This window comes from Drosophila gunungcola, unplaced genomic scaffold, assembly GCF_025200985.1.
Source record: "Drosophila gunungcola strain Sukarami unplaced genomic scaffold, Dgunungcola_SK_2 000126F, whole genome shotgun sequence".
Classification (NCBI taxonomy): Eukaryota; Metazoa; Arthropoda; class Insecta; order Diptera; family Drosophilidae; genus Drosophila; species Drosophila gunungcola.
In genome coordinates, this window is record NW_026453287.1 from 193,207 (window position 1) to 206,860 (window position 13,654).

Here is a 13,654-nt window from a genome sequence, read left to right on the forward strand (position 1 = left end):
CATCAGCATCCTTATAGACTTCAATACATTTTTATGTAAAAAAACTGATATTAATACGTTGGTCTAATACAGGTATTCAAACCAATCGAAATATTGTTGATAGTATCTAACTTACCAAAACGTTATCAACACTTTGAATATATACTGTTTCTTACTCTTTGGTGCATGCTTTCTATAAATATGAAATTATTTAAAATTAATAAGAATAATATTTATTAATATTAACGGTTCATATTTCTTTGAAAACGAAAATAGTGATGAGCTAGAACTTGTTCTCGCCACTTTGATCATCAGGCCCACTGTGCGCAGACTGGCTGAGTGTGCGCCTGTGTATGTGTATGTGTGTGTGTGTGCCCCCCAATCGAAATCTTTTTTTAGTATTGAAAGAATAGTCGGGCAAGAAAGTTGGGGCGCAGCAAAATCGAGCCAGACAAAGTAAATAACAAAATAACGCCATACATATAGACAGTATTTCATTCCGTGAATTATTTGTTGATGAACAGCAGCTAATAACATTTGTCCGCCGTGTTTCAGTTGGTTATTTTTCATTTATTTTCCATTTCTTTTATGTTTTTGTTGTGGTGCGTCTGTGTGTGAACCAATTGTTGCTGCTGCCAGAGTATTGGTGCCGTGATTAATAACTCCCAATTTGACACCCAAAAAAAGCAGTCAAATAATATGCAATAACAACCCGGATTAACGAGAGATCACGTTCTGGAGTTTTTGTGGTTGATTTTCGACGAGATTTCAATTCCAATTCCGATTTCGATTTCGAGACTTTCGAGTTGCACCATAAGTTTTGGAGTGTGTTTGTGTGCATGCGATCACTATCCCAATTGGGAGCAGCTCTCAATTCCCGATTCCAAATTGAATTTTCCCTGGGAAGAGTTATATGTGATCAGATACCCCATTGGAACTACCAAGCAGCAGCACTTGTACAGCTTCTGATAAGAAGCTGCGCCGATCAACCTGTTCCAATTGAACGAGTGTGTTTGTGCAAAAATTTGCTAGAATTTGTTAGCCATAAATGGCCACAAACCGCCACAAAAGTCAATAAACCCCAGCCCACATCCACATCAAAAATGTTCGATCCGGGCGTTGAGAATGGCGAAAATCAATCGAAAGCAAAATTCCATAAGTGGCGGACGTACATCACAACTATTTCTATATATTTAGACATATATATTTAGATATTCATCTGGCCGCGAGTGTGTGTGTGTGCATTGCAGGTTCGGTTCTAAAAATCCAGAAATACTTTGTACTCCAAGTAGAGGCACTGAAGGGTAAAGGAGAGGAGGGGATGGGACCTGTTTCATCCCACGCACCGAACGCCCAGTTAGTTAACCACTAGAGGAAGTCGTATTTTCAATGTCTTTGGCGCGGATTTCGCTTTCCAATTTGCCGCATTTCCAATTTCACATTTTCCTCTTACCACTTACCACCTTTGGCCGTAAATCATGGCCAATTAAGGTCCGCACCCTCGGCCAGTTAGTGCGTCATCAATGCCAGGTTCAGGCTCAGTTCCATTTCCATTTCCAATCCGATACCCAATATCGACATCCCCCAAAAGTCTGGCGAGTGACCTCACGAGATGCGTCATCGTTATTAAAGCGAAAGCGCCCAAACAAGCAAAATTAAATCAACAGAACAGAACCGAAACAAACAGCGGAAACTTAGGCGATATACAGATATGTATGTAAACCCAAACCCTTGGGAACTCACAAATATGCAAGGCAGGGTAAAGGTTTGTCCAAACACCGAAGAATAACTTTTTTGAATTTGTAGATTCATTATATATTTCTTTTCCATACGATACCCCATAAAACTTATAGTTAACTGAGGTCCTCAAGCTATTCAATCTCAAGCAATTCGTTCGGAATACAAATTGGGCACAAGGCTTATAGTTATGTGCTCATCAATTGATGCTGTTTTCATTTCACTTATTGACTTCCATCTCAGTTTAAGTTTTGCATGCAAGTTAATTAAATAGTTGCTATAAACGAATATTTTCTGTCTGGACAAATGCATGATCAGTAACAAGGTGTTTTGAAAACATCGTTTAATGGCGTGCCATGAAGCAAAGCTTTTAAAATGTGGTTATTTTCGAAATAAACTAGAAGAGCACTGATTATTTGTCCCCGTGTACTTACGCTTATCTGGTAATTTAGATGGAATTCACAAAGATAACCCCTGAAATGTTTGTGTGTCTTCGTAGTTCGTCTTGTGCTCATTTAAATGTTTTTTTCTTCTTCTTGGTATCTTTTCAGTTAACTAGAGATCTGGCCCACAAGAAAGCAGCAACTCTGAGATAAACAAACTGAAAAAGAAGGAAGCAGACGAAAAAGCACAGCCAAAATGCCCGTCTTCCACACAAAAACCATCGAGAGCATATTAGATCCTGTCGCCCAGCAGGTAAGCATCGTGTGACAATGGGGATTTCGCTTTTGGGTTTGGGGATAAAGGGCTGAACTTTTGTTTCAAGTAAATCTTTTGTCCGCTTAGCTATAACTAGTAGGCAAATTGGCGCCCAAGAAGGTAACTTTCCATGGTTTTTAAACGTTGATTAAGTGGACATATTCAAGAAACAAACGCGCAGACATATACTGGGAGATACAGACCTGTTGATATTAGATATTATATTTTTTAAATTTTGGTATACAATTCTCAGATTATCTATTTGACGTTTTTAAACGTTTTAATATTTGAATAAACATTTTTCTAATAAAAATTTTTAATTGCCTACCTATGTTCTAAATGGAATATATTAACTGCTTTGGCATCGCGTATTTCCCCAGTGTATGTTTGCGTGGTAGAAGAAACATCGATAGTTGTGAGTTTTCACCTGACTGCGCACCACTGACTCCACTTTCCACTTTCCCCACCAACACTCATTGATCGGTCCCTTATCGATAGCTGATATTTGCACCTGACATCTTCCAATTGCATCTGTTTGGCATGTGCTGGGTGTTATGCCGTATATGTAGTCCACCCCGCCCTTTCCGATCCGATCCGATCCAATCCTATCCGATCTGATCGCCCCCCGAATGTATATCCATTTATTTTTGTGTGTTTTCCATCACGACAAGAAACAAACGCGCGGAAAGGAGGCGATCTTTGTTGGTTTGGCGTTACTTAACTTGTCTAAAAATAAATGAGGTAGAAATAATAAGAATAAATGTTGATCAGAGGCCAGCGGCCAACCTGAGCTTCTGAGGACAGGCAGAATTTTAATTTAATAACGCAACAAATGAGAATGAAAAATCAGGCGGAGCAAAGAAAACAAATGTTTTTTGGCCGAGTTCCAAAAATAAAAGCATAAAATACGTTTGGGAAAATCCAACAACAACGGTGGCAACAGCAACAACAACAGCAACAGCATCAGCATCAGCGGGAAGATACAACCAAAATAAAAACATTTACGACGGACAAGCCATGAAAATGAAATCATGGCAAATGGCAAAAGCAGAGGCTATAGGAGGTGAGAACTGTGGACTGAAAAGGTGTGTGGGAGTATCTGTGTACAGACATCTGCATCTGTATCGGTTTTACCCAAAAGGTGTGGGCATCCATCGGTGCGGATGCGGATGAGTGAGGATTTTGGTGGTCTGAAAACTGTGCCAAAAAGCAAGCCCAGTGCATTAGTCATCTGCCGATTTTGTATGGTGGCAAACAAATGAATTAAAAACGATCATTCAGCACATCAATCAGCACATGGATACATAAAGTCAAACCACATATGTCTCTGTCTCTGACATAATTATTCATTGCCTAGTGCTGCTTAATTGCATAATTAGTTAGTCAAGTAGGCCAATTGCTGCTAATTGGTGGCGCCCAACAGAACAGGAGGAGGGAGGCCTCATGTAATGCCCACCTAATCCCCCGGATTACACCAGTTAAGAGCTTGGTCTTATGTCTTCGACTTAGCCGCGCTTCGATTTAGTTTTGGATTTAGTTTCGATTTAGTTTCGCTTTAATGGGGCTCAGTGGAGATTAGTGCTCACTCTCTATAAATAGCCTAATGGCCAAATGGCCAAATGGCCAAATGGCCACCTTGAGCAGGTGCTGATGTCAAGTCCAAAACCATGTGGCGTTCCATGGCGCCACCCACGCCCCTCAAAATCAGCGTCCGAGTATGTGAATGAATGGAGCGAGAAGCTGTTGGATCTACGATAAGTACGAGTGGGTTTGCCTTCTGAGCGATCACGCAGCGCGATCATTAACAGTTTTGCTTCCATAAACAACTCCATTGCAATTGATTGATCAATCAGCGCGCTTGAATGGAGGGGATCGTATTGAGAAATCACTGATCACCAATGGACAGCGCACTCTTTTTACGAGATCAAATTGTTTGTCTCTAATTTGTGAGGCATCGATTGATAGAAAGAATGTGCAGCAAGGGAAGACTTAGAGGATTGAAAATAATTACAAGAGTTTGTCGTGTCTGGAGGAGTCGACTAATAACGTTTAATAGTGACAAATCAGTATACGCATTCCAATTAAGCAATCAGGAGGAATGGAGAAGTAATTTCAGCCACGGATAGATTTTTCTGTGCTCTAAGCATTCAACAATAAAAAATATTGCCCAGAGACTAGAGTGTAAATTTCTTTGTTTACATTTTCAGGAGAACAATTTTTGGGGCACTTTGTTTTAAAATTTAAATTAACAGCAAAAGTTGTAAGTTTGTTGGAAACGATTTTCTTTTTATTTATTTTTTAAATTTATATGCGACTTTTCAGTTTACAATAAGATTGTTATGATTTAAATCGGAAAACAAACTACAAATTACTTTTTTTTTTAAGTTAAGAGGGTATTATGAATTTGTTGAAAGTTCTGTTTGCAAGATTTCAAATAAAGATCAAAACGTTTTTTTCTGTATACTGATTTTTAATGTATACAAAGCTGTTATATATATTTGCTCTAGAGCCTAAAAATCATTATCTTTATAAAAAGCTCAGTGATATTTATTATGCTGGTAAGGGTAGGGCGATCTTTTCCTATTTTCCCCTTGGAAGAATTTCCTGTTTTTGACTGATCGGAAACCATGTATGCCCCATAATCCATTGAACAAAATCGTATACCACCTACACTTAGAAAAAAAAATTCCTTAGATTTTTGAAAAATTCCTAAACATGGTCTTAATGATGAGCCTTTCATAAAGAAAAAGTAGAAAGTAATTTTTTAAATAATCTTTTCCTGTGGTGGGCTCATTGAAGTTAATATTTTAGGAAGTTTTCCTAAACTTAAGGAATTTTCTTAAGGCTATTAAATTTGCCATCGAAATCCTTTGCTAAAGAGTGTGTTTCCCCCCTATTCCCCCGGCAGGTATCTCGCCTGGTCATCCTGCACGAGGAGGCCGAGGATGGCAACGCAATGCCCGATCTCAGCCGGCCGGTGCAGGTGGTGTCGGCGGCGGTGGCCAATCTGGTGAAGGTGGGCCGCGAGACGATCAACAGCTCCGACGACAAGATCCTGCGCCAGGACATGCCGTCGGCATTGCACCGCGTGGAGGGTGCCTCGCAGCTGCTGGAGGAGGCGTCCGACATGCTCCGCTCGGATCCGTACTCGGGTCCGGCGCGCAAGAAGCTGATCGAGGGGAGCCGCGGCATCCTGCAGGGCACCTCCTCGCTGCTGCTCTGCTTCGACGAGAGCGAGGTGCGCAAGATCATCCAGGAGTGCAAGCGGGTGCTGGACTACCTGGCCGTGGCGGAGGTGATCAACACGATGGAGCAGCTGGTCACGTTCCTGCGCGACCTCTCGCCCTGCCTGAGCAAGGTGCACCGGGAGGTGAGTGCCCGCGAGAAGGAGCTGACCCACCAGGTGCACAGCGAGATCCTGGTGCGCTGTCTGGAGCAGGTGCAGACCCTGGCGCCCATCCTCATCTGCAGCATGAAGGTCTACATCCACATTGTGGAGCAGCAGGGACGCGGCGCCGAGGAGGCGGCCGAGAACCGCAACTACCTGGCGGCCAGGATGAGCGACGAGCTGCAGGAGATCATCCGGGTGCTGCAGCTGACCACCTACGACGAGGACACCAGCGAGCTGGACAACCTCACCGTGCTGAAGAAGCTCTCCAATGCCATCTCCAACAAGATGGAGCTGGCCAACGAGTGGCTGTCGAATCCCTACGCCCTGCGCGGCGGCGTGGGCGAGAAGGCGCTGCGCCAGGTGATCGACAATGCCGCGGAGATCTCGGAGCGCTGTCTGCCCCAGGACTCGTATCCCATCCGCAAGCTGGCGGACGAGGTGACGACCATGGCCAACACCTTGTGCGAGCTGCGGCAGGAGGGCAAGGGTCAGAGTCCGCAGGCCGAGTCGCTGGCCCGCGGCATCCGCGACCGGCTGGGCCAGCTGCAGTCGCTGGTCCACCAGGCGGTCCTGGGCGTGGACAAGGCCGGGGTCCAGCAGACGGCCCACACCATCCAGGGTCGCCTGGAGCAGGCCGTCAAGTGGCTGCAGCACCCGGAGATCAACGACGGCGGCCTGGGTGAGCGGGCCATTAACCTGATCGTGGAGGAGGGCCGCAAGGTGGCCGAGGGCTGTCCGGGCCACCAGAAGGCCGAGATCCAGCAGCTGTGCGATGAGGTGGAGCGGCTCAAGCGCCAGGCGGCCGGATCGGGGCCAGCGGCCAAGCAGGCGGCCAAGCAGCTCACCCAGAAGCTCTACGAGCTGAAGGCGGCCATCCAGAATGCCTTGGTCAACCGCATTGTGCAGGACTTTATGGACGTGAGCACGCCGCTGAAGCAGTTCACGGAGGCGGTGCTCCAGCCGGAGGGCACGCCCGGGCGCGAGCAGAACTTCAACCAGAAGTCCAACAATCTGCAGGCCTTCAGCGACCGCGCCTCGAAGACCTCGCGCATGGTGGCCGCCGGTGGGGCCTGCGGCAACAAGAAGATCGCCGAGATCCTGCTCTCCTCCGCCGCCCAGGTGGACTCGCTGACGCCCCAGCTGATCAGCGCCGGGCGAATCCGGATGAACTACCCGGGCAGCAAGGCGGCTGACGAGCACTTGCAGAACCTCAAGCAGCAGTACGCAGACACGGTGCTGCGCATGCGCACCCTCTGCGACCAGGCCACCGATCCGGCCGACTTCATCAAGACCTCCGAGGAGCACATGCAGGTCTATGCCAAGCTCTGCGAGGACGCCATCCACGGCCGGCAGCCGCAGAAGATGGTGGACAACACCTCGAACATCGCCCGCCTGATCAACCGGGTGCTGCTGGTGGCCAAGCAGGAGGCGGACAACTCGGAGGACCCCGTCTTCACGGAGCGCCTCAATACGGCCGCCAATCGGCTGGAGCGGTCGCTGCCCGCCATGGTGGGGGATGCCAAGCTGGTGGCCACCAACATTGCCGATCCGGCGGCGGCCGCCGCCTGGAAGAACTCCTTCCAGCGGCTCCTCGGCGATGTGCGCGAGGTGCGGGAGGCGATTGCCCCGCCGCAGCCGCCTCCGCTGCCCACCTCCCTGCCGCCACCCATTCCGGAGCTGAGCGCCCTGCATCTGTCCAATCAGAATGGTGAGTTGACGCCATGCTGCACTGTCCTCGATGGCTGGTATTTGGATAACAGTATTACCCTAAAAACCACGAAAGTTGTTCAAAGATAGGAAAGCTTTTTAAATAACATTTTAATTTGAAATCGTTCAGATCTTAGTTTTGCAATTACCAGAAAACATAAAATGGATGGTCTAGAAAGGAAATTAATGGGATCTTGTACTTTTTTGTACTTAGATTAGATTTACATACATCTATTTTTTTTCTAGCTTTCTTCATTGAAATGTAACAAATTGTAAGTCATTTGTTAAATTCAATAATTGTTAAATCTGGTGGAATGGTTTCAAATTAAATGCTGAAATTATAAAATGTTATAAGCTATATCAAAATCGGTAGAAATTCAGTTGAGTTATGATCAGAAAATCCTATTTTATTCAGAAAGTAACTCAAGCGTTGTCAATACTTCAAATATACATAGATAAGGGGGCTTTAAAAATCCTAAAAAATTATTTTAATATTGTAATATTAATGTTCTTAATCGTTTTCAATGCTCTATTCTATTTCGCTGCCCAGCCGAGCGTGCGCCACCTCGTCCTCCACTGCCCAGGGAGGGATTGGCGCCGGTGCGTCCGCCGCCGCCGGAGACGGATGACGAGGATGAGGGCGTCTTCCGCACGATGCCGCATGCCAATCAGCCGATTTTGGTGAGCTTCAAGACCTTAGTGCTTTCGTGCTGAATGGTTTTCTAACCCCTCTTTGCCTTTACAGATCGCCGCCCGTGGCCTGCACCAGGAGGTGCGCCAGTGGTCGTCCAAGGACAACGAGATCATCGCGGCCGCCAAGCGCATGGCCATCCTGATGGCCCGCCTCAGCGAGCTGGTGCTCTCCGACTCGCGGGGCAGCAAGCGGGAGCTGATCGCCACCGCCAAGAAGATCGCCGAGGCCTCCGAGGACGTGACGCGGCTGGCCAAGGAGCTGGCCCGCCAGTGCACGGACCGCCGCATCCGCACCAACCTGCTGCAGGTGTGCGAGCGCATCCCCACCATCGGCACCCAGCTGAAGATCCTGTCCACCGTGAAGGCCACCATGCTGGGCGCTCAGGGATCCGACGAGGATCGCGAGGCCACCGAGATGCTGGTGGGCAATGCCCAGAACCTCATGCAGAGCGTAAGTTAAAGTCTTCAATGCTCAATATTCAATAGGGGATCTAAGAACATTGTTAAATGTAGAAGCTTGGTATAATGTGCAACAGTGGTCAAAAAAATACGTAGTAAATCAAAGTATTTCATACTAAGTTTAAAAATTTTAAGTTATTTTAAAAAGGAAATTATTACAATTTTTTTATTCGAATATTTTTGGAATAGATTTTAGATAAAATTTATATAGAAATTTTCAATATAATGCATTTTAAATGAATAGGAACTCATTTCCAATCGAATATTTTCCACATAAAATCAAATATTTTAAAATAAAACAATGCCATTTAGTGTGCAGTGTATGTAATATTATGATGTCATGTTCAATTTAAACTTGAAGTATAACATTATTTTATCAGTTACTACAGTTAGTACAAAAGTTATCGCTCATATTCGACAGGTGAAATAGATACTTTATATAAAATATAGGTTTTCATATAAACATAAATAGGATCATTTTGATTTTTAACTTTATATATAGAAAGTTTTTATCTTATCCCCTCTCTTTACATTCGATTTCGCAGGTGAAGGAGACGGTGCGCGCCGCCGAGGGAGCCAGCATTAAGATCCGATCGGACCAGACCAGCAATCGGCTGCAGTGGGTCCGCCGGCAACCCTGGTACCAGTACTAGGTGACTGGACGCAGTACTAGATGATGGAGAAGTGCTGGGGGCTGGGGCAAGGCCATCTGTTCCGACCATCCACCCATCTGCTCCAAATGCCACCTGCCACGTGCCTTGTGTAACATACATAAAGCTAAACTCTAATCTTAATGATTTCTATTTTAAATGTTAATCCCCTAATATGTTCCATCTAAAATTCAGTTATGTAAGTGCCTGCCTGCAATTATATTTATTATGTGCTACAAAAAAAAACTTATGCTCATGTCCCGCCCCATTCTGTTCCCTTTTCCGTTCTCCTTCTCTAATTTTGTTTCGATATTTTTAAAATTAATTATTAAGCGTGCAATAAAAACAAAAAAGCGAAAAACCATAAAAAAAAGGATAGAGAAGAAAGAAACTGGAAAGCAATATGTACATACAAGCAAAGCAGTCTGATTTAAGCGAATGCAATGTATATAATAAGTGACCGACCATATGCAGTGGGCTTACCCTTCGATTTTTGATTTTAAATCGACACCTCCTTCGTATTTGTAGTGTACTAACAGAAGCATTTATCGAGACCCTCGTTAAACTTTAAAGTCCAGTTTATGTTCGAAATCTAACTCACTAAAACTGCGAATACACCTGTTGTCGAATGTGTTAAGCCCAAACATGTAACCCAATTACAATGTGTGTCATGTTCAAAATATAATTGAAATAAATCTGAATATCGTGTGTTAATTGATGGATTGGAGGTTTGTCAAAGATTGATTTTTATATATCTAACTAGTTTTTGTTTATTTTGCTTTTGTTTGCGTATACGTAATGCTGTTTGTTAGAGTACCCTCAAAAGTATGCAACATTTTTTTTAGTTTTTTAATAACTTATTGCATGTACGGTATGTAGGTTTTAAAGAAGCTATAGCATGCTTCTAGGCTTAATGTGCTAAAACGTACATAGCTTACAAAAATGCCCTTTGTGTACATTAAGTATACGCAAAGTGGCTTGTTAACGATTGTCAAATTCATTAGATTAAAAAAGGAAGGCATTTGGCTTAATTTACTCCGGAACACACACTTTTAACAAATAATTTATATATAAATTATCAATTTATATTATTTTAAATGCACCTTAGTGATATAAATTGAAATAATAATATACAAAAATTCACAAATTTAATTGGCTAATATATACTTTGGAACATGAAACTATTTGTTATCAATATTAACTAAAACCAAAATTATTTAAAGAATACCGTAGTGGTGTAAGTGAAAGATCTAAATTGAACTAATATTATATTCATTAAATTAAAAGAAATGAAAGGAAAAGCATTTGGCCTATACTCTCTTTGGAAAATAAAACCATTTTAAAATATGGGCGCAACAATTTATAATCTTATTAACTAAGATCTGAATTATTTCAAAATTTACCGCAGTAATTATTTTAGACAATTATATTAAATGTAATAAAATTATTTTCTATAATTATCCTTCGCCATCAGCGGGTTAACCCCAATGCCAATAAAAGGCTTGTGTTTATATCTCGACGGCCCCATATCCGCCAGCTGTGCCTGTCCAGCGAGCAGTTGGGAAATCCGAGAGCCCCATCTATAATGGGACTATAATTAGCTGGGACTCCGAGAAAAGCGATGAAAAGCGAGAAAACTCGCACGATCGGAGAGTTTCCGCTGCGGCGGCGGTCAGTTGCGTTTCGTTAATCGGCGGAATCGAGAGAGAGAGGAGAGTTGCTGCCCTAAGAACAGCCGTCGTCGATATGTCCAATTGTCCATCTGTTCCGCAGGAGAAGGAGGTGGAGGTGGAGATGGAGGTGGAGATGGAGGTGGAGGAAGAGCCGCCGCGATCCTCGAAGCCATCCAGCCAGATGAGCATCAGTGCCTCCACGCAGGAGTTGGCCGAGCTGATTGACCTGCACCTGGGCGAACTGCGGCCCAAGGATCCCGCCTGGCGGGTGGCCGACTCGCCCATTTCCGGCAGGGGCATCTTCGCCAGCCGGGACATAGCCGCCGGCGAGGAGCTCTTTCGGGAGCACACGCTGCTGGTGGGCCCGACGGCGCATCGGTCCACGAATCTGCGCACCTGTACGCTCTGCTACCGGCTGATTCCAGGCTCCACGGACCCGGAGGCCCTCTGTCCGGCCGGATGTGGCCTGCCGGTGTGCTCCGACTGCCGGACATCCCCGCGCCATGACCTCGAGTGCAAGCTCTTCCGCAAATGGCGGCCCCTGGAGAGCCAGCGCATTGAACCGCGCGCCCTAAGGATTCTCAGTGTGGTGCGATGCTTCTTCCTGGACGAGCCCGCCCGAAAATTGCTGTATGCCATGCAGGCCAACATGGATCGGTACTACATGCAGGAGGTGCAACGGGCGGCCGACTGCTTCGAGCACTTCCCGCGGGAGCAGGACATGCTGGACTACTTCTACCGCACCATCTGCGCCTTCAACACGAACGCCTTCGAGAGCCGGAGCAGCGTGGACGGGCACGAGGTGCTGGTGCGGGCCCTCTTTCCGCTGGCCGGGCTGCTCAACCACCAGTGCACCCCGAACGCGGCGCACCACTTCGAGAACGGGGAGACCATTGTGGTGTGCGCCACCGAACGGATTCCGGCCGGTGGCGAGATCACCATGACCTATGCCAAGTTGCTCTGGTCGACGCTGGCCAGGAAGATATTCCTCGGCATGACCAAGCACTTCATGTGCAAGTGCGTTCGCTGCCAGGATCCCACGGTGAGTGCTGGCCCATTATTGGGCCCCCTGATTATTCGATTTGTTCGGATTTCTCTGCTTTGCGAATGGGGCGAACTGCAGTTCAAAAATGGGAGCATGTGAGTGTCGCAATCGCCGAGAAGTGCCTCGAAAATAGCTTCATCGGCTGGGCCGTAAAAATGTCACATCACATGGGCGTACGCAGAGGGGTTTATTTTTGGCCTAGCAAGTGAAGTTTCTCGGTAGCTCCTGCTAAATTCTAAAAGAGACGTACGTATTATGCTGAAAAGAAACCCCCTTACAGCACGCCCCTGTATCTTACAACCAATGGGCAATTAATCAACACGGCCAAGTGAATGATTGAGACACGGCAGCTGGCCGAAGGTGTGAGCAGTTCTTGGGCCTGAAGATGTCAAGATGGATCGCCAGGTGATCCTCAGAACAGGCTACAAGGAGGAACGGCCTGCTGTGAGTAGTATCTTTTGTTCCAGTTCCAGTTCCCCAGAAACTCTATCTGTTCTCAAGAAAAGCTCACATAAGAGTTATCGGGATTATTGATTCCTGGAGGAAAGATATACAAATGCATGACACCACACACAATTTTTTGAAAAATTTCATGTATTAAAAAGTTTTTAATTTGCCCAGTGACAACTTGTTAAATTGCAAATGCCTAAAATGCAATGTGGTGCACACACCATCTGAATTATTTCCCCATAATAAAGTATCCAATACCTTTTATCTTCGCAAATGAAGGCGCCCCAGCCACATACAACATCACATTCCATTACACATTTATTCGAATCCGAATTCGGGCGCTGTCAAAGATCGCGTATATCGCGTCAAAACAGCCTCCCCCCACATTCCTCAATTCTTTTCAATACCCCATTGACCCAGTAGCACGTCAAATCCACATTCATTTTAATTCCATTTCTTCTCGTTTTCACTAGCTTTGTGCTCCTTTAAATATAAAATTTGCGCACAAATTCTACAGATCTAAAACGAAAGACCCAGAAAACAGCCGACAATGAAAAACAATTTAAAATTTGTTGAGTATTTTGGTTCGCATACTCTTTTCTATTTTAATGACTATTTTAGGCACTAATCGGGGAAATAGAATCGGTTTAATAAACACTCATTCTTTTGGATGTACCCCTTGTTTTGGCTATAGTTAAACAAAAAATACTCTTAAAATGCTATCAAATGTTATCAAGTGGTGGAATATCATACATCGTTGGTTCGTCATTAAATTTTTAATCAAATGGCATTCACAGCTAAAATTTGTTCAGTTTTTCAAATTTTGTTAAAACAGGATAATGTAACCCCTTATAAAAATATGCGAAAATGGACCACTTTTTAACAAACGGCTTTAAAAAATCGCTTTTTGCATAATAACAAAATGAAATTTATAGTAACTTGAACGGAATGGATTTTATAGGTCGCCATCTGTATAAAACACTTACTGGTTTGGCTATGCGTCTTAATTTGGCCAAGTTACAACAAAAAGACTATTTGGAAATATTTTATTTTCTTATATCTCCAAAAACCTAAAAAGGGCGTAAAAAATCAGCTTTTGTATCAAAAGACTGGGAAATAATAGTCGGAAGTTAGAGTGTCATGCATCGTTGGATTCGTCATAAAATTTCCA

General features: G+C 44.7%; 2 protein-coding genes across 4 annotated transcripts; both read left to right on the forward strand.

The window, feature by feature from the left end:
• Positions 1–355: 355 nt before the first annotated feature.
• On the forward strand, positions 356–10,016 carry LOC128265463 (vinculin). Of its 3 annotated transcripts, none has more exons than XM_053001481.1 (6): positions 356–435; positions 2,268–2,412; positions 5,324–7,514; positions 8,064–8,194; positions 8,259–8,657; positions 9,211–10,016. In XM_053001481.1, exons 2-6 carry the CDS (start codon positions 2,356–2,358, stop codon positions 9,316–9,318), a joined length of 2,886 nt encoding a protein of 961 aa, XP_052857441.1. In that variant the 5' UTR covers positions 356–435; positions 2,268–2,355; the 3' UTR covers positions 9,319–10,016. The 3 variants fall into 3 exon arrangements, with proteins under 3 accessions (XP_052857441.1, XP_052857444.1, XP_052857442.1); XM_053001484.1 differs by having other exon boundaries at positions 419–533; XM_053001482.1 differs by lacking the exon at positions 356–435 and adding an exon at positions 694–1,744.
• A 770-nt stretch (positions 10,017–10,786) lies between these two features.
• LOC128265464 (SET domain-containing protein SmydA-8-like) lies at positions 10,787–12,275 on the forward strand. Its single transcript, XM_053001485.1, has one exon. The coding sequence runs from the start codon at positions 11,062–11,064 to the stop codon at positions 12,130–12,132; it is 1,071 nt and encodes a 356-aa protein (XP_052857445.1). The 5' UTR covers positions 10,787–11,061; the 3' UTR covers positions 12,133–12,275.
• Positions 12,276–13,654: the final 1,379 nt, after the last annotated feature.

What these genes read in the sequence shown, in the direction of transcription:
- LOC128265463 (XM_053001481.1), top strand. Translation starts at nt 2,356, where the DNA reads ATGCCCGTCTTCCACACAAAAACCATCGAGAGCATATTAGATCCTGTC. An exon ending in TAGATCCTGTCGCCCAGCAG is followed by an intron (nt 2,413 to 5,323) that starts GTAAGCATCGTG and finishes TTCCCCCGGCAG; the next exon opens with GTATCTCGCCTGGTCATCCT. An exon ending in ATGCCAATCAGCCGATTTTG is followed by an intron (nt 8,195 to 8,258) that starts GTGAGCTTCAAG and finishes TTGCCTTTACAG; the next exon opens with ATCGCCGCCCGTGGCCTGCA.
- LOC128265464 (XM_053001485.1), top strand. Translation starts at nt 11,062, where the DNA reads ATGTCCAATTGTCCATCTGTTCCGCAGGAGAAGGAGGTGGAGGTGGAG.